The following is a 21,266-nucleotide window of genomic DNA, read 5'->3' on the forward strand; positions in this document are numbered from 1 at the left end:
ATTACCTTGTACTCACCATGAGCTTCTTAGTTTCTCTGTCAACAATTTCCTGGACGTTCATATATGCCTCTTTCTGTGATGCTGCAGAAATTATCTGCTGTTCAGCATTTGCAGTCATTTCTGATCGAAGTACCAGAAGTGCTTTACTCAAAGCCTGAAAATAAAAGATGCAAGTTATAGTAGGAGAAGAAGCCACTAATATGAACACCAGAAAACAACAAAATGCAACTGTATTTTATATTAAATTATGCAATCATGTTTCACTTCTTGCTGTACCATACATAGAATTCTTAAATATTAAGCCACTTTAAACATTAATTTTTATTTGTGATCTAGATATTTAATTTTTGTTGACTGACTTTCTGCTGCTTCTCTTTTAGGGCTAACTGGTTCTTCAGCTGTTCCACTAGGCTCTTCATTGTTGCTGTAGGTGCTCTCTTATTTGCTTCTTTTTGAGCCTCTAGTTCAGCTTTTACATGGGCTAATTCCTTCTCTGTTTGAGACAGCAACTTCCTCAATCCATTTGCTTCATCTTTTAGTAGTTCCACATCAACTGCATGTTTTTCCTGAAGCCTAATGTAAAATAAACATTAATAGGGCAAATCACTTAATTATTAGCTAGCAAATTCCAAATAAAACAACAATGTTGTATTTTTTGTTGTTAAAGCAAATCATCGTAGAAACACAGAATGGGCTGAGTTGGATGGGACATCAAAGCTCATCTAGTTCTAACCCACTCGTCATGGGCAGGGACGCCTCTCACTAAGGTTGCCTGAGAGCCCAGCCACTCTGGCCTTGCATGCATCTGGGGATGGGGCATCCATGCTCTCAGCAAGCTGTTCCAGTGTCTTACCATCTAATGAGTAAAGAAATGATATATAAATCTGAGAATAGCAAACAAGAAAAAAATAAAAAAATAAAAAAAAATTCGGCCAAACCTAAATATTAGGTAAAATATGTACAATTCAGCAGACCCTGTCAGTAACAGCAACACATAGCTGACCAGCTTAAAGTTAACTGTCTGAAAACTTACTGGGCTCTGATAGTCTCAAAGTCTTTGATTTTCATTACAGTAATCTGTTTTTGTTTCTCCAAATCAGATGATGTTTTCTTCAATTTAACAGCAAGTGAAGCAAGAGAATTGTCCTGTTCTGCCACAGTTTGCTCCATTTCAGCTAAACGGAGGAAGAGTTCATTGCTCTTAAGCGATAGAGAAGGATTTTCCATTAACTCCTGTAAAACAGAACAAATGTGTATGATAAACATCTTATGCTTTAAATCAAAGGTTAGTGATGCATTTTAAACTCAGTTCTAACCGAACGTTAGTATCTAGAATGTTTAGCTAATGAGATACAATTTCTATATCATGCTGAAAAGAACTTTGCACATGGAATAATCTACAGAATAACCAATTACATGTGGGTGTCACCTTATCATCAATTGTCAAAGGAAAATCTGCATTATAATGGACTTAATGCAACTGACAGAAAGAATAAAGAAAAAATAAACGTTCATCCTTCCTCTGTAAGTCTCCAGATTAGAATAAAAAGAATGATGATGTAGTCTAAAGTAGAAATTTTCTGTTTCACACTTGTCATCTAATTGATCTATCTCAAATTCAAGAATTTCTGAAGTTCTTTCTGTATTGACCATCTATTTATTTTTCATCATCATTATTACTTAATTTTGACTACAAAACTGTTCTTTTGAGTAACCAGTTTCAACATACAGAACAAGTTCACTAATCCCACTAATACACACAACTTACCAAAGCAGTCTGTTTCAATTTATTGAAAGAATTCTCAGTATGCGAATCTAACTTCTGGTGTAGAATTCTTACATCTTCTTCATGTTTCCTTGCTAATTCCTCTTGTTCCTGTTAGTTCAAAATAGAAATGTGATTCTACTGATGCACATGGAACTGAAGTACCCTCCAAACTGATTCTTCAGTTATTGTTCAGTACTGTTCCTCAATTTTTCCTCCAGTTCTTCTGTTTTTAAAAAGACTTTGCATCTTGTTAATGATTATACCTTTCTTTTTTTCCATCTTCTCAGCACTTACTACTAGAAAGTTGTGACTATTGCAGTTTTCAGATATATTGCAAGTAGTGTACTGTAAAATGGCGGGAGCTAGAAAGCAAACAGCTGCTGGTGCTCCTCACCAACTGTGACTCGCTCTGGGTAGTGATATCCATACTATATAGTATTCAGGGCTGCCTACTTTGGACTAACTTTAATGCGATCCTATGGGTTAAATGTCTACTAGCAGACAGAGCACAGTACGTTCATTCTAAAGACTGCATCTTCTGTTTTAGCTCCTATCCTAAAACTTGATCTCTCTCAGATAAATTAACTATGTATGTTAAGTAAACAATTATGCTTCAGATATATGCCTCTGTTCCAAACAAATGTTAAGAATACAATAATATGTTTTAACACAAGCTTATGCTTTAAAAGTATACTTTAAATGACAGTATACGTAAGAAGTGTGTATTCCATAAATGCACTTTCATATGCCTTCCAAATTTACTGCAAGATTAAGTACACGGATCACCATTGCAAATACTTGAAAAGACTCTGGAAGAATGGAGACCACTTCTCCCAGCAAATTTTTATCATCTTCCTTTAATGCAAATTTAATTCCTAGACATATACCATATACATAAACCACTTGACCAAGCAAACCTCTTATTTAAAGAAGTTAAAAAATTGTACATTAACTTTCTATGGAAAAAGAAAAAAACAAAACAAGTAATTGTATTCTGTTCTCTCTGAAACCAAGAAGAATTTTTCCATTAGCAGCGAGGTTAACAAAAGATCAACTAAAACTTTACAAATGGAAAAAAAGTTTATGCAATTCATAACTACCTTTCTTGCTTTAGCAAGCAGATCTTGGTATTTTTTTACCATTTCTTCCTTGTGATTTAATCGTTCTTGCATATTTGCAATAGTTTGATGAGCAATTTTTATTGCACAGTGGTACTCTGGATCATCTTCTTTCTTGCCCAATTCAGCAATTATTTTTTCTTTTTCTGATGTTGAAGGTACCTGAAGTCTTAGTTCATTTATAACTTTGTCTCTGGACGAAACATTTTGTTCAGCTTTCCACAGAGCAGCTTCCTTTTCTTTTAATTTCTACAACAGAAAGTAATTATTGCATTCACAGAACTCAAATGCTACAAAAAAAAAAAAAAAAAAAAAAAAAGCTTATATTTAAAAAAAAATCTAACAAAGATTTGTCTAAATGGGTTTACAATCAAAAGGCTTTCTGTATTCAGTTTTGGTTGCATGGAATTACTATTAGTTCAAGGAAGTCCCAGGTTATTTTCTGCTTACACTCTTATACATCCTAATTTGTGTAATTTGTGCTATCAAAACTAAGGCAGTGGTGCTTTTGAGATTAGTAAATTGAATGTTGTACAAGAACATCCTACCCTAATGAATGCAGAATCTAAATTAACCAAAAAATGTTCCCCAATAATCTGTTCCATTTGAAAGAACTACATAAATGCAAATAAATATATTACCTACATTTTTTTTCTGAGTTAAAATATTTCTAAGGGAATTAACCTTTTAAGGACATTCATACAAGGTATTTGTTAGAGGGATATGATTATGGACATAAAAATACAACCTTTATCCTTTATATTGTAAGTTACACATTTAATTACCTCTTCTAGTAATTTGCAGGTTTCCCTTGTTTCCGCAATTATTCTAATATGGTCCTGAATCTTCCTCAAAGCCAGCTCAAGTTGTTGTGGGAGGGGCAAGCTAGGGTCTGGAACTGATCCTGTGGCCTCTTCACACTGTACAGAAAAAATTGTATTCATATTATACAACATGTCTGAAAAATTTGCTTCTCAGTTTATTTATAGTTAATTCAGTGTAATACATGTACCTTCAGAGAAGTACTAAGTATTTCTTTCTGCTGCTTATCATATATGTCTAATTGGCGCTGCAATTCTAATTCTCTCTGGTCCCACGCCATTTGTCTTTCTTCATGAAACTGTAACAAATGTTTGATAAAGGCATTTTATTTATTAAAGGCAATGGAGATTTTATAACCAACTTAAACAGAAAAAAAGATCAAGTGCTATTCTAATAGCCCACTTGCTATTAGAAATTACATGATTAAAACATCTGTTACAAATCTTACTACTAAGAATCACTTCAAAATCACTTAACAAAAGAATATGCTGTTTTTCTAGTAGTATGCATACCTTGTTCTGCCGCACAACTTCTTCTTCCAAGTTACTGATTGTGCATTCATATTCCTTAATTATGTTATGCAAATACTTCATCTCTTCCTTTTGCTTGACTAATTCTCGATTGAGTTTAAGTTCCTGCAGATGGAGTTCCTCCATCTTCATATGCCACTCTATTACCTAATAATGAATGATAAACAGTATTAGAATTTACCAAGCCTACAAGTGACCGAGAAGATGTTACACTCCATCTTTGAGGAAGGGCGGCACTTATCCAAGAAAGGGAAAAATTCTGACTATACAGGGATTTGGGAGAGAAGTGAGAATGCCTTATTCAAATTGCAAAGCAGTATTTTTACAATAGCAAAATAAGGTTAAGTAGAATTATATGGGTACAATAACATTTCTGACTGTACTTCCCTTGGGTCTATTTAGAAGACAGGAATTTGTAGCAAGATTTCAATACAAGCTCATGCAACAGAACTTCAGAATATTACTCTGTATTTAATTTAATTTAGTGTGCAATTTAATTTAATTAATAATTTAATTAAATTTAATGCAATTTAATTTACAGTAAGACCCTATTTCCTATTTGAAAAAGAGAATTAGTAACTCTGAGTGAACTGACTTTTACACAGCAAACAATCATGTGGCTACTTCTTTAAAACAGGAAAACTAATAATGACAGCTGTCTTATTCTGACAGAGTACATCTTGAGATCTTAAAGCTCTACATAAAAGAGGTCCCGGAAGTACACTGAAATGAAATTTAGCATAAATGCTAAACTAGATCCAGACTGCTATTCAAAGTTGTAATAAAGCAAACCTTTTGAGCTCCCCTCGTATCCTTCAATGAAGTTAATAATTCTTCTAAATTTTTCAGTTTCAACTCCAACTCCAGTGCTCTGCTTTCTGCATTTCGACGGTCCTGCTGGGCACGCTGAACTTCTTCTAGGATTTTCAGTTTGTCACTCTGTAGCTGAATCATTGTCCTAGAGAACTTTTCTTGTTGTGCTAAAGGTAGAGCCCCACTAAACTGTCTCCGCAAAGACTGAACTGTCTGTTGTAGATGTTTTGCTCTATTCCTTCCTTCCAGTCGCGCAAAATATAAGGCGTGCTCTTTGTCATCAAGTTTCTGCTCTAAGCGTAGATTGTGGATTTCCACCTTCTTTAGTTTCAATTTTAGAGTCTCCAACTTGCTTATAGTAACAGATTCGCTGTCTTGGAGGGCTATGATATGCTGATGCAGTTTTGCAATAAGTGCTTTTTCATCAGACTGTGACTAAAAACAAAATTATACAGCAAAATTATTTTTTGAGTATGTTACTTCAGTGTATTAATGCAGCTATTACATTTTCTGTTTTATATATTGCATGCTTTTTATTCCACAGATACAAGCCTTTAAAAACAACTTTTTATTTTTCTAATCTTATTAATACAACCATATGTTTGAAGTAGACCTTTTCAGATACCAATCTTAAGAACTTTTTCTTTCCAAAATACCAGGAAATAGGGAAGAAAAGCAAGCCCAAGCGTACTGAATATAATAACATAAAAGCTGGCAGAAGTGTTACATCCAGGGATTGAAACCATTCTAGAAGATGAAGACAATCCCAGGAAATTGTTTTAGCAAGTAATAGAACAAGATAGTGAGCTTTATCTTCAAGCTTCACAAGTCAAAGCCTGTCTCATAAAAATAAAACCGTAAGAAAACACAGCCAACACTCTTGATTTTCTGCTTGAAAACTGACCCTTCTTAATTATATAGGAATATATCTAAAATACATGGAAAGAAGCTTTTTCTTTCTTTTTTTTTTTTTTTCTTTTCTATTTTTTTTTTTCCCAGCTGTACAACTAGAAATGGAAAAAAAAAGATATACATAATTATGAAAGGTTTGGTAAAATCCTTCTGAAATACTTTTACAGGTTCCTCATTTACTGTAAAATTATTTTATTTCTTCCCTTCCCTGAGAAAAAAAAAAATAAAAAATCAAAGTGAAATGCTAACAAATGTTAATATTACTGTACCTGATAGTCTAAAACTTGCATTTTAAGAGATTCCACTTCTTTCTCTCTGCATTGCTGGCGTGCCTCTAGAGCTTCAACTTGCATTTTTGCAATGTCAGACAGTTCTCTCAACCTTACAGGAAAAGCAAGAGCATTGTGTTGTTTCAAACCACCTAATAACTTGTTAGGTTTTCCTACACAGAACATGAGAAGATGCTTATTTTGTCCCCTCATAAAAAAAATTTGAAGAATTTGTTGTTTTTTTTTCATTTTTAGCACTCTACTGCTCAGCAGTCTTGTTAGAAAAAGTATTTTCTATTGCTTCTCACCTTTTATGGTGGATTTTTCTTGTAAGTTTTCTACCACTTATCTTCTCAAGGAAAACAAAGTCATGCTTTTTCCTAGAAGTAAGTACCTCTCTCCTTCTCTATCTCTCTCCCAGCTCAAGACATAAATGTGCAACAGAATTCATTCTCTGTTCTATTCTCTGCTTCCCCAGGTCTAATGCCCCATTTTCAGCACCAAAATCACTGCACACATCCATAGCTATATTTAGGAATATAACAGGATTACATTATTTGTTAGGGGTGGTTGTGGTATAGAAACAGAAGAAAACTTTCATTTTTTTTTTTTTTAAAAGGCTAGAAATGAATATTTTAGGACATGCTTATGATTATCTGACCAGGCCAGCATTTAATTCCTTGTTCAAATCACAATGAAACAAAAAACTGAATTAAATACTTAATTTCTACTCTAAATTTAGCGTACAGAAATGTCAAAAAAAATCAAACACTTGAAGTGTTACATGCAAGTATTCCTACTTCATTATGAATTTGTTACGTCATCACTTACTTTGATACTTCAGTCTTGAGCTCCATCTCACGCTTCTCTAGGTCCATGATTTGTTGTCTGTCTGCATCGCTCACTGCCTTACTTACACTTTTTGACAGTTCATCTCTTAATTCCTGTTCCACTTTTTGTGCCTCGAGATTGATTTTGGTGAGCTTAAAAAAGGATCAGAAAAGAGAATGATATTGTAAGCACACAACTGATCCCAAACCTGCAAAGAAGACAAAGTGCCCGAAGTAACTTCTTTTGAAGTCATTACAAAACGCTGTTCAGCCGTAATTAAAAAGTACTTATTTTCTCCCCACTTAAACATATTTTTGTTCACAGCACTGCATGCATTTAGGAAGAGATATACAGATCAGCATGGAACAGATTTCTAAATTAAACCCTATTAGCTAGTTAATTTTCATAAAATCATTCCAGCAAAGATCTTGCTTTTAAACTAAAAAAAGAAAAAAATAGTAAAACTGTAAACTCTTTAAGAAATGAACTGCTTTACTTATATATTTAGTATATGGCGCAGATTCCTAATACCATACTTGTTTTGTTCTTTTTTAAAAACACCTTTATCAAGCAACCTGATTGTTACATATTGAGTAAACAGTGCATCACATCAAAGAGCATTAGGAAAAGATGGGACACATGAAAAGCATTATGAGACATACAGAGCCTTAGGAATTAATTTACCAAATAAAGTTATGACAGATGAATTTGATACAACTCATTAACAAAATAATAAGCACAAGTCTTAAAAAGAGAGGCTGATGGAACTGGGACTATTCTGTCTGGAGAGGAGGAGGCTCAGCGGAGACCTTATCACTCTCTACAACTACCTGAAAGGAAATTGTGGCATGGTGGTGATCTGCTTCTTCTCCAGCATAACTAGCAATAAGACGAGAGGGATTGGCCTCAAGTTGCACCAAGGGGAGGTTCAAGTTGGATATTACAAAAAATTTCTCTCTGAAAGAGTGGTCAAGCACTGGAACAGGCTGCCCAGGGAGGTAGTTGAACCACCATCCCTGGAAGTGTTCAAGAAATGTTTAGATGTTGTACCGAGGGACATGGTTTAGTGGGAAAATACTGGTGGTAGGTGGACAGTTGGACTAGGTGATCATGGAGATCTCTTCCATCCTTGGTGATTCTATAATTAAGAAAATAGTTAATTTCCTAAACAAACAAAACCGTTAGGTGTATCTTATTGTCTGGATTTCATATATTTGAGGCAGTACTCTGAAAAAATATCAAACTACTCAGAGGTTCTTATGGGAACTGTGAAAAGGGTAAGAAAACAAACTTACACTGAAATAGATTTATGAGTTTAGAATGTGAAGATTTCCTATTCTCAAAGTGATTGCTCAAATTTCATTAATTACCCAAAATAATGCCTGAGCTATTAATGAAATAGAAGAAATTATTCTGTCAAAAGAGGCTCTAAAAATATCAGAAAAACTAGAATTTAAAAAACTGAATAAACTCTCCTATTAAATAGTGAATTTATAAAACAAATTTCAAATACAAATACTGGGGACAAAAATCCACCAAGATTAAAACTGATACGAAGAATAATTACAAAGATCATCAGTTCAACAGCTCATGCCTTCTATTCCTGTATTACAGAAAATTGTAATCTTGGTATGTGACATAAGAACACAGCCTGCAAAAGAATCATGACACTCTCTTACAAAGGTCTAACAATTGAAATAACAGGCTTCTTCCTAGGAATCTGCTGATGAACTAGAAAACTATGTCAAGTTACTCATCATGTGCTTTATGGAGAACAAATGTTATTTGAAATAAACAGTCATATTTTTTTTAAACACATGCCCAGTCATACAAATTTACAACTCATAAAAGGCATCTATATTTTGCATCATACATTTGTCAGTCATAATGACACATAACTGACAAATACTTTACAAAAAACTCAAGGATGTTTCTAATGTGTTAAATCATGTGTTAAATCTTACCTCAGCAAACTTTGTTTCCAGTTCAAAATTGCGTTCTTCTACTTGCTTTAAAGTATTCCTTAAATGTTCATACATACTTTGGGAATGTTCTGCTCTCTGTCTTTCATTTAGTTCCTTAATTTCCAACATGGCAATTTTCTTAGAAATTGATGAAATGTCACTGTTGGTAATTGCTTTTGTTGCCTTGTCCATGGTATTGTCATCTCCTATATTCAAAAATATTTACATTACAGAATACGTAGGCTGATTCAACAATGAAAATTATTTACACCTTGAAGGAGTCTTTCTTTATCCTTGTTATAGAAACTTTACCTAAATGTACATCAGATTAGATGCTGGGGAAATGATTTACTGAGTGAGTGATAAGGTGCTGGAACACACTGCCCATCCCTGGGAGTGTTTAAGGCCAGGTTGGGTGGGGCCCTGGGCAGGCTGGTCTTGTAATTATCTAGCAGTTGGCAACCCTGACTGTGGTAAGAGGGATGGAATTTGATGATCCTTGAGGTCCCTTCCAACCCAATCCATTCTATGATTCTATATTGCTTCTTAAGCTGAAGGCACAGCTATCTAAAAAGTATTACCCTATTACATCTTAAAAAAATCGGATCAGGATAAAATGTTATTATCGATCTTAAATGGGTGTATCTGCAACTATGGTTAGAGAAACTAATAACTACTTTCAGTGTTTACTCTGTCTTCTTTCAGCTGGCAAATCTTCAGGAAATTTAATTAAAAATCTTTAAAAGAAAAATAACTGGATGAGTTCTTCTTGAATAATGAGAATGAAAGTAAAATGTAAACAAGGAAGCCCCAGATGCTGGAAAAAAAAAAACAAAAAAAAACAACAAAACATTTTGTTTTGGAATGTGAATCCAGGAAAAAGAGATCATTTTTCTGACCACCAACGAAGTACTTTGACTAACAATTGAGTTAGGAAAAAATAAAAAATAAAATCAGTAAATGGAGCTTTGAAAATTCTGGCTTTCAAACCATTGACCCAAAAGTCAATGCAGAATAGTTTCCAGAGATAAAAAAGAAAACAAAAAACCACACACACAAAAAACAATCTTGGTTTTGGTAGGATAGTTAGGTAAAATGAAACCAAACAAAAGAAGAAAAAAAAATCACACAGAAATTATTTGGAAAAAAAAAAAAAAAAAAAAGACTATTAATTGAAGGTACAAAATAATTTTGACTTTTTCCTTAAAACAGATGCCTGAATTTTAAAATATGTAAAATGCAACTTTTACAAAGAAAGTACTATTTGTTTTTTAATGTTGCAATTCAACCTCCATACTTACCCAGTTTAGTCATTTGTTCCCAAGCCTGTTCTACAGTATGAAGTTTCTCTTTGGTGATTTCCAGTTCCTTATTCAAGAAATTTATCTGTTCTTTTAAGGATTCATTTTCATGCTACATGACAGAAAATTTGCAGCATAACAGCAAATTATTAAACTCTAGAAGACTTGATGTTCATTATCTAAAATCTTAGCACATTTTATGTAAGTACAATAAATTTATGTTTTGGAACAGAATAGCTTAAGTTGCCTAATAAATTTTTTTCTGTTGAATTTTACTGTCGAACTACTACTGCCATGAATATTTATCATCACAGTGACTTTGGTTCCTAGATTTCTCCATCTAATTCCAGATGGTTTAAGTTTGTCATACTAAGTGTACCATTTCCAGCAGGAAGAGAAGTACTTCTAGAGCATATTTCATCTTACACCTAAGTACATGTTTGAGATTGATCATTAGGCTTCTTTTAGATCTTTCAGGTATCAAACAGGATGCCACACATCTCCACACAAAAATATAAATCTCCACATTAACCAATGGAACAAATGGAATTCTTATTAATTTCAATTTCTAATTTTCTAAACATAGTTTTAGGTTGCTATTGATAAATGATTATTTAACTGTCAAATTCCTGAAATATATACTAAAAATTTTCACACAAAAACAAAAACAAAAACAACAAACAAACCATAAAACATATAAAGAATCATTCCTCAATATAGCTAACAAAATTCAACAACATTACATATACATTATACATAACTATTAAAGACAAATTTAATTGTTCACTTAGTTTACCCCTCACACATACTTACCAACCACAAACACCCAAAAGACAAGATAATTAATTCTAACTATTCATACTTTCATAGACCATTACATCTGACACAAATGCAGGGCAGAAGGTAGAAACTCAGCTTTGAAACTAATTTTACAGTCCTCTGTGAATAAGCTCTCTTTTTCAGAAATACATGCCTATTTTCAGTGTCTATTTCATGCTGCAAACACATCACAAACCTTTGGTGATTTATTTCTTCATTTCACAACCACAGATACTGCCCTTTGGAAGAGTTACATTCTTGTAACTCAAGAATGAGGTAAAGTACTTTCTTTCGAATAAAAGGGTGCACTTATTCTACTTTCCCTATGATCTCTAACACTGAAAACTGTAAAAGACATGGTGTTTGCCAGCCTGGTTTTGTTAATCAAAGCACCCCAGAAGAACATCCTCAGCAAACCAGAACAACCCAACCACAATACCAAAAACAAATTAAACAAAAAGCTCTTAAGCATGGAATGAAAGCCAGGACTTTTCATGTTTCTTACTACACTAACAAATTACCAGGTAAGCAAATTAAAATTTGATAGCAACAATTAGACTTGCTCCAACATCTCATACTAATAATAGAAATGTTTTAATTTGTAGTTTTAGTTGTTAGGACTTCCAACGCTATAGAAGACGAGTTCCATCTTTCTAGTAACCAAGCAGGAAAGTTCGAAACAAAGGCTCAAAGGCAACACAGACATTACCTCCATGTGTTCCATTTTTGTTGTCCTCTGGACGAGCAAATTATCTTTTTGTAACATATCCCTGTATTTAGCAGTTAATGCATTATACTGCTTATTAGCCAGTTCTAGTTCAGACAATGGGACGCTACCATCCAAAACTTTTTGCAGAGCTGCAATCTTAAAGCTAGCCATTTCCTATGAAAATAATCAATACAGTGGGTTAACAAGATTAAACTAGATTAAGGAAAAAAAAAAAGAGAGAGAGAGAGAGAGAGAGAGAAAGAATAGTTATTACAATGTTAAAATACGATACTGTTTTAACTTACTACATTAACAGACATCTTTATGCACTTTATGCACTGTTTGCAACAAACACAAATTTTTGCTGGTGTTGAACTGTCTACATCATTCTATCATTAGCTACCTTTAAATCCTAACACACTTGAAAAAACATATTTTATAAAAATGAGTTAATGCAGGCTCTATCAAACTGAAGGAACAAAAAGCGTGATATGATTTCATATGAAACTTTCAATAAAAAGAACTTGTTAAAACTATTTCGGCAGAAGAAAACAGATTCCATATTATTACACTTCTTAAAATACAAAGAATGCTTTAATAAAACAGCACTGAGCAAGCACTTACATAAAGGACTCAAAAAACTAGAACTGCTCAAGTTTTTTTAAAAGGTATATTTACTATCAAATTGTAAACGTAAAAATGCTTACTAATTACTGCTATTAACTATACCTTGAATCGTTGTAAATGTCCAATCTTCCCTTCAACTGCAATCTCCATATGTGTAATTTCATTTTTCAATTTCTCATTTTCTTTTCTAAGACGTTGTTCCATCTCAAGCAAAGTGGTACACTGCCTTGCTAATGACTTTTCATTAACGCATAAAACAGTTATTTTTCTATTATTTTCTGCAAGCCATTTTTTAGTTTCATCAGGGTCCAGCTCAAGTGCACTGAGTAAATTCTGTAAAAAAATACTTTTTGTAAACCAGAATCTTGTACAGAAATATGGTAGAGTTCAAATCCATTGATGCTGACATGTTTCCCTTATCGAAATACATTTACTAAGCTAATTTTCGTAATTCCATTCATCTGAAATAATTTATTTTTGTGGTAAAATATACATGCAGCCTAAATACATGCATAAACATACAAGGAAAGAAAAAATTTAAATCTTCTAATTCATTGATTTCTGAAGAACAGTCTGCAAACAGAATTAAAATAATTCTCTACATATTCAACATTTTTCATTCTTTTGCTAGCCTTACATATGTTTCTAATCATAACAAAATGTATTTGAATCATCTTCTAGACTAAATAAAATTAGCACGGTACCTAACAAACACTAACAAGGACCTGCTTTAAGACCCATATTTTGATAACTGAGATTTGTAAAGTAATGACATGATCTCTGTGCTCTCATAGACATACATGTGTGTGCGCATGTTTGTACGCACATTTATATATACTGGAGGGTTGTGGAAAGAAACCACAGTGACTCAGGTCACAGAAGACACATGAGCTTTAGCTTTGCTGTTGTACACATCAGCCAAGAAAGCAGAGAAAAGGAACTGAGCTGTATAAAATCACAGATTTCTCTGACCCTAATGAAGAAGAGTAGTTTTGTGGCTACAAAAAAACCCCAGAATCCTGGAAGCCCAAAGCAATTCAAAAATCTAGTTCCTTAACAACAAGCATGCCTTCTGCTTTTTAGGCCTAGAGAAATATGCCGTAGATGTCTTAACAATAAGCATGGTTTACTTTCTGTATTCTTGATTTTGAGTGCACAGTTCCCTGACAGTTAATTACATTTCAATAATACATAATTTCCCTTCTGATTAGATTTTTATTGAGCAGATTTTCCCTGTGCAACATTTTCCTATTCTAATAAATTACAGTACTGTTTTATAATCACTCCTTATTAGTTTCTACTTATGAATATGTTTTTAACGTGGAAACCAAAGTACTTACTAAATACTCCTTTATTTTTGTAGCATCTTGTTCTTTTTGCTCCTCCAGCTTTTTCTTCTCCTCTTTCATTTCTTCTAATTCTTTCTGCCAGTTTTCCTTTTCTCTAAAAGAGTAATTAAATACATTCATTTAGAATCATGAAGCACTTGGCGATTTTCAAACTGTAACTAAGCCAACTCTGAAATACTGCAAACCAAGATGATTATTTTTCTAATGCAATAATGTAATTTTTTAAAGGTATTATAAGTTATAGGCAGATAACTGAAAAATAGCAGCTAGATTAATGATTTCCCTCAGAAAATAGGCAAAATTACACTTAGACTCCCTGTATACAAGATCAGCATTAGAGGACCAAATTAAAAAAAAAAAAAAAGAAGAAGAAGAAGAAGAAAAAGGCAAGCAGGGGCTGATGTAATATTAACTCAAATGTCCAACGGCCTTGCAAGTCTTTTCTCCCATAGCATTCATTTTGTTTCAGGTGCACAGACATCATCATTTCCCACTCTAGCTTTTCTATTTCAGTTAAAAAATACAAACATAAAACCATTAAGACTTGCGATGGCTAAAATTACTCTCCTCTATCAAAGAATCTCCTCCACTTACTTCAACCTGTAACACATTTAGAGAAGAAGCCTTGAATTATCACAGAATTATAGAACTGTAGCAGCACGAAGAGACCTCTAGAGATCATGTCATCTGGTGCAAGCTGCCTGCCAAAGGTGTCTCCCTAGACAAAATTGGACAGGTAGGCATCCAGGCAGGTCCTGAATATCTACAGATAAGGAGTCTCCACAACCTCTCTGGGCAGCCAGTGCTCCGTCACCCTTACCATGAAAAAGTTCTTATGCACATTTGTGTCGAACTTCCTGTGTGTCAGTTTCTGGCCATTTGCCCTTGTCCTGTCACTGCGCACTGATGAAAAGAGTCAGGCCTCATCCCTTTGTCTCCCTCACCTTAGTTATCTATAGACAATGATCAGATCTCTTCCCAGTCTTCTTTTCTCGAGGCTGAACAGACACAGGTTGCTAATCCTTTCCTCATAAGAGAGGAACTCCAGGCCCTTTACCATCTTCATGGGCCCCTGCTGGACACTTTCAAAGAGATCCCTGTCTTTTTTGTACCAGGGAGCCCAGAACTGGACACAATAATCGATGTGAGGCCTCAACAGGGCAGAGTAGATTACCTCCCTTGATCTCCTTTTTAATGCATACCCAGGGTATACTGCTGGCTCATGCCCAACCTGCTGTCCAACAGACACTTAGGTCCTTCTCTGCAGGTCCCTCCCTGTGACTGAGGTATGTAATCAAGTTGTAAATGAGACAATATATTATACCCCTTAATGCCTCAATGATAACATTATCTGGGTAATCTTAACTGACTCAGTAAACAAACAGAAGCCCCTACAAGATGAAACACAATTTTTCGAGAAGTCATCCAGTCACTGCTCATTCAAATCACAAAACAGAAAGGATACAACAACTAGTAGTCTGCTGCAAGCAACCCAAATCAGCAGATTGACTCCCATGCTTTTAGCAAATTAAGGTCCTTTATTTTGACTGTAAGAAGAACTTCATAGAAATTCGATTCAATTAAACATATGAAGGAACTGAGAGAAACAAGCATAAGGGACTGAAGATCTGAAATTCTGAAAAAGAGATGTCCTCTTTGGATAACCATTTTCTGGTGTTTTTTTCTCACTCTGAAAAACTGCTAGGACTACATGTGATGTGAAAGCCAGTAATACGAAATTCTAATAAATATCAGAAATCAGATGCAGAAAGTACAATGCAATTCTCATTTTAAATTATGAAGAAAAAAATGTGGTAGAAATTTTATGTAAGAGTTTTCTGAGTTTTTTCAGGACTAAAGAATATACAGGATGTCCAGTTCCAAGATGAGCAGTGTTTCTGACAGTAACCAAAGAACCACTCCACTCCAGTGTAGCTGTAAATCTTGATTCAAAATTATTAAATGTAGATATTTGAACTGAAAACTATAGAGAAGAAAAATACCTTTGATATTCTTTATAAATCAAGCCTTGTTGATGACGAATTACCGCAAATTTTCGTTTATAGTCCTCTACTGCATCTTCTGATTTTTTAAGTAGCTGTTCTTTATTTTCCAGTTCCTAATGATTGTTTCCCAAATAAAGAAAAATCAAAGTCATTATTACAGCCTTTAAACATAAAAGCACTAGTCAGAATTACAGAAGATCCAGCTGAACAAGGAAGTAGATTCTTATCTAAAATTCAGATTTTAAACACAAGAAATCCAAACATCTTTTGGGTTTACAGCAAAGCAAAACATTTACAGCTTAAAAAGTAAACAACAACAACAGAAAAACAGAATTGTCCAAATAACTTCCAGATATCAAACTTCAAAACAATCTTGGAGGTCTCTCCTATGTCTATGCATGACATCGTAGTAGATTTTGGAAGAATTAGCAATATGTTAGAAATATTCTCAGTATCAAGAGGTAAATACATTACCTGTATAAGTAGTATTAAATATTCATTCAAAGAATTAATTATGTTTACACTTGAAGGAACCATCCCTTCTGGAAGATTCACTGTTTTGAAGACAATATTGGCACTTTCAGATTGACGTAATACGCAAATTTCATTATTCAGTTGTGTAATCTAAAGAAAAGAAAGAAAACAACAAAATAACAATAACAACAACTCTTTTTTATTCAATTAAAAAACATCCAATTGATGGAGAACATATTGGCTTTCTAATATTTTTAAGTCAGTTGTGATTACCTATCTAATTTAGTTCCACTTACATTCTAAAGCATTCATAGAAAGCAAACATTTAAAAATAAGGTGATTCCATAAATTATTAAATGCATAGTATATTGACCTAAATGGATCAATGACTCCAAAAATCAGGGCAGATTTTAACTTTTTAAAAGACTAAGTTTAGGATGTTTAGGATAGAATTATTGCAGTGGCTATATGATGGCTTATTCTAAACGAATCTTTGCTCTTTCACTTCTTAAAGTTCTCCAATTCTTTAGTCTAACAGTACACAAAACATTATTCTAGAATATTAGTTGCAGGGAAATCTTTTTGTATTTCAGAAGGTATCATCAGGGGCAAAGTTATATTTGTCTTCTTCTAAGATACAGTCTAATTCCTTTCCTGACTCCTGGCCCAGAATTCAGAAGAATCTAGTATACAGAAAAAATCATACAGAAGAATCATTTTAGGGAATTGTTCACCATTTTTAGAACACTTAATCAGATTTCGCTTTTTTAAGAAAGAAATCTGTAAGTTTTTTTTGGTACAGCACTTTCGAAAAGATAGCCAGCACTATTTGTGTTTCAACATCACAGGGTATTCCAAGGCCGAAATAACAATAAGAATAATAACATTTGAACTTAAAATGTTTTGTATTCATAAATTCAATAAATAAAGATTTGTTTAATTACACTGCTTTCATTACCTAATTTCAGCAACTTACACATTGTGTGCTTTTGTTCTAAATTATCACAGTAGCCATTTTTCAAGTACAAAATAAACTATTAAATATAAATTGTATACCTTTTCATTTGCTTTTGCCAGCTGATTAGAGTAATTTGTTGACTCTTTCTGAGTTTGTTTCAGTTCCTGTCTTAATTCTTCATTTCGTCCTGTAAGCTGATCAACCTGAGCTTTCAAGTGCACACTAGCATCAAAGATTCCGTCTGTGTTCTTTGATTCAATTGCCTAGGATAGTAAACATTTAATTCACACAATGGAGAAAAAGTAGAGAAAATATTAGAAAAACAGGCATTTTAACTTTTTTTAATCTGCTCATCTTTTTGCCGATAATATATGTACCATATACTATAATATAAAAGATCATATTTTCCTATAAAAACACTAATTTTTCAGTATAATTTTAAAATAATGTTTCTTCAACATTTCCTGTAGATCTTGCACAGATGTAACACTTGCAAATTAATTCTTATATTAAGCTTTCTGTCTGGGACAGTAAAATTACCCAAGTCAGCTTCACACTATGTGATCAATTTTATTATTTTTTTTTTCCAACTCTTCTTTTTTTACTTGTTAATTTTTACCGATGAATCACATTATGTAATTCCACTTTTACTTGTAAGGAAGTATATAACAGCTACTACTAAATTATACAATAATCAAATAAAAAAATAGCCTAAAAATCACATTAGGTCAAATAGTAAGAGAGTAAACTTACACTAACTAAACGATCCAAACTAGGGATTATTAAGGCTGTTTCTCCTCCCTTTACTGTGGCATCCTTCTGCGTTTCCTTCACAGCTTGTAATATTTCTTTCATTCCTTGTTCAAGTTGTTTATTCTCTTCTGATAATTCTTTTACTGCAATAAATATTGTTAATGTGTCTAAAAGCACTTTAATATGATTTACTTACTAGAACATTTTATCATAGCATCTCTTGATATTATATATACCATTCATATTACAGACAGACAAAACAAACTCAGAAGATTTTTGCTGGAGAAATATCAACAAAACAATAGAGAAATCCTTCATGGGAAAACATCTGACTTTACTGAACATCTCAGTATTCCACGTTTCCCAAAACTTTTTAAAGTTCTTTAGTAGCCTGTCTGACCAGTTCTCACAGATCCAAAAACATAGCCATTTTGGAAATATTTGTGTGTAACAATGACAAATAAAGGGATAGCTGGAATTCTTGGTATACACTGGTAAAAATAGAACATTTAAATTCTTTGGGTGTAATAAGGACTTATAGTTTTCCTACTTTCCATTTGTCATTCAAGTGAAATTCTAGTTTCTAGAATGGAAGAAGTGTAGAAACATGAAATAAATACCCAGATAGACAGATATCTGTAGATACAGTTAGATATATGGACAGACATGACAAAATCTTGAGAAGGTTCTCTGCATCTTGAAAACATGCCTGGCTGTCCTCAGGACTGAGATGTGAACTGTAAAATGTGAAGTAATTTGAGTAGTGTCACCAAGTCTATTTTGAAAAGCCAAAAAGAATTTTTAGAATCCAAACTCTATAGGAAACATGAAGATCCTTGTATAAATAAATTAGCATTGTTTCTATTTCAGAGCCTGCACGTAACACCTCAGACAGCAGACACATGTACACTAGTAGAAATTGAACTTAATTGCTCAAAGATTTCCTGGAGAAGGAAAGCACAATTAAGCAAGGAAAATGCACATCCATTATAATAAGATCTCTCACAGACTTAAAGATTTCCTTAGATCCAGTTATTTAAAAGGAGTTTTCTTGTTCAATGTATTTAGTATGAATAAACTATGTTTCTTGTATTACCACTGATTTAATTTTAAAATTAGAAATACACATGCATTAAGAGACAACATATACACATATGAATACAATGTTTTGATTTAAAATGGCATTAAAGACAATTCAAAGAAATTCTTATTTGACAAATTCTATTTATGTTTGCAATCACTGTGCTAAAATCTGGATCAGTTCAGAAACAACTTCCATACAATGGTATCAACTGTATAAAAAAATTCTATGTGCTTTACAAATTCAACCATTGTGAAAGACACCAAACTAAACTGCATTTAAAAGAAACTGCAAGGGTGAATATTTGTTGTCACAGTCACAAAAAATAGAACAAATAAACAAGCAATCTACAAGTATCTGATAACACTGCAATTTTTAAAATACGTTGTTTCAACTTACATTTAGATTGAAATTTGACTATTACAGTCCTGTTCTTTTCCAAATCTCTCTCTCTCTCCCTCAACTCATTTGCAAGATACGCATTCTAAAGAAACAAAAAAGGAATTAAAAATTGTAAATTAGGACTATTAGTAGTAAAATTATAATTAAGACTCTGCAGTTATGAAATGTTGAATAAGAATGGAACATTTGAAAAAATTCTAACCCACTATAGTCAACAGTGAAATTATAATAGGATATGAAACAAAACAAGGTGTTAAAACATGGGGAACTATTAAAGAAATAGTCTGGCATCAACAAAACCATCTAGGAAAGCTACTTAAACTATAAATAAACTTTATATGAATATCCTTTCTCTTTTTTTGCCTTTGAAGTTAAAAAAAAACCACACAATCTACTAGCTGCTCTGCTTGCCTTCTGCATTGTTCAAGCAATAATTCTGAGTAACCACTTAGCATACTCTTAATCAACAAATTTCTGGAGAGCTGCTCATTCTAAAAGAATTGGCCAAGAAGTGTCCCTAAACAAAAATCTTCTGTGCTAGGTTGGTCTGAATTAGAAGTTACACATACTTCTTTGTTTCTGTAACTTTGATTATTTACCTATGAGTCCTGCCACATTCTATGACATGCAGAAAAACAAACCTGTATAGTCTGATATTGAGTCTGTTGATACTAGCCTCATCTCTATATTACCTAATATCCCTGATGCCAATATAAACTGTAGCTCTGACAATGCAAAAAGTTCTTATGCTGAGTTTCTGAATTATAGTTGTCATTAATAACTTGCAACTTGTCACATGTTTTGAATTTAAATGAAGCAAAGAAGTATTTCTAGTTTTGTTCCAAGTGATTTAAATTCCCAAGCATGCCAGAAGTTCTTCTAGGTAGATTTTCCACAGCCTCATTCTTTTCAGTTATATCTTTTACCAAGTTCAAAAGGCTAACTGATGCTACTCTATCTGCAAGTGCGTTTCTCATTTCCACGTTACATTTTATGCTAGCCTGTACTCAGAGAAAATTAAAAATGTTAATTGGTATTAAAAGTTAAAAAAAAAAAAAAAAAAGTAATTTGGGATTTTTTTAAAGTAGTTAGTGAAAGTCTTTAGAAAATATTTAAACGGACATTATTGCTATTTGAAACAGATACATAGTAAATGCTTATAAACTTGCTTTACAATCTCACCTTTGCCTTTACTTCAGCAATATTATGCGCGTACAAGAAATCAAATTCCCTCTTACTCATTTGCTTCTCTCCACTGAAGCTGTCTGTTATTTGTATATCACCAGCCTCCAGTCCTAAAAGCAAGTAAATGTACAAGAAAATAAATTACTATGATTTCTTTTCTTTTCTTTTTGGTGTTTTTTTTGTTTTTTGGTTTTTTTGTTTGGTTTTTTTTGGTTTTTTTTTTTGGTTTTTTTTTTTTCAAACAAGTAAATATAATCAAGTTAGGAGATCTGAGCTCTATTTTTCTACACGCAGAGTAAGGAGTTGTAAACCTTTCCATTCATACAGATTATGTTTGCCCAGGTAGCACAGAGAAGAAATTTTTAAGATTTCTGAAATATATTTATTATGAAGATGCACTGGAAATCGTGAGAAAATCTTATATATAAGAAGTGCAAACCAGTGACAGTGATGCATTAATAGTCAACACGTAAAAAATCTATTGGGCTGTAAGACTACAGATACATAAAACCACTCACTCTATTATTTTATTTTACCTTCCAATTTAATCATGATCATAAATTGAACAGAGCTGC

The 21,266-nt window shown here is 33.0% G+C and overlaps 1 protein-coding gene across 1 annotated transcript in view; it reads right to left on the bottom strand.

Annotated features, from left to right (window-relative positions):
• The window catches only part of CEP290 (centrosomal protein 290), a 50,909-nt gene that overhangs the window by 17,052 nt on the left and 12,591 nt on the right, over positions 1-21,266 (bottom strand). Inside the window, exons 18-39 of the mRNA XM_015857851.2 lie at positions 20,689-20,801; positions 19,504-19,588; positions 18,024-18,166; positions 17,369-17,533; positions 16,313-16,462; positions 15,836-15,951; positions 13,824-13,926; positions 12,586-12,816; positions 11,857-12,030; positions 10,329-10,440; positions 9,028-9,233; positions 7,064-7,215; positions 6,233-6,344; positions 5,031-5,486; positions 4,221-4,385; positions 3,899-4,006; positions 3,672-3,806; positions 2,869-3,135; positions 1,769-1,876; positions 1,034-1,233; positions 360-573; positions 17-154 (exon numbers count right to left, since the gene is read on the bottom strand). Of these exons, the coding sequence (XP_015713337.1) occupies positions 17-154; positions 360-573; positions 1,034-1,233; positions 1,769-1,876; positions 2,869-3,135; positions 3,672-3,806; positions 3,899-4,006; positions 4,221-4,385; positions 5,031-5,486; positions 6,233-6,344; positions 7,064-7,215; positions 9,028-9,233; positions 10,329-10,440; positions 11,857-12,030; positions 12,586-12,816; positions 13,824-13,926; positions 15,836-15,951; positions 16,313-16,462; positions 17,369-17,533; positions 18,024-18,166; positions 19,504-19,588; positions 20,689-20,801 (3,653 nt within the window). The remainder of the gene's footprint in view (positions 1-16; positions 155-359; positions 574-1,033; positions 1,234-1,768; positions 1,877-2,868; positions 3,136-3,671; positions 3,807-3,898; positions 4,007-4,220; positions 4,386-5,030; positions 5,487-6,232; positions 6,345-7,063; positions 7,216-9,027; positions 9,234-10,328; positions 10,441-11,856; positions 12,031-12,585; positions 12,817-13,823; positions 13,927-15,835; positions 15,952-16,312; positions 16,463-17,368; positions 17,534-18,023; positions 18,167-19,503; positions 19,589-20,688; positions 20,802-21,266) is intronic.

The sequence above is a fragment of the Coturnix japonica genome, chromosome 1 (assembly GCF_001577835.2).
Source record: "Coturnix japonica isolate 7356 chromosome 1, Coturnix japonica 2.1, whole genome shotgun sequence".
Taxonomy (NCBI): Eukaryota; Metazoa; Chordata; class Aves; order Galliformes; family Phasianidae; genus Coturnix; species Coturnix japonica.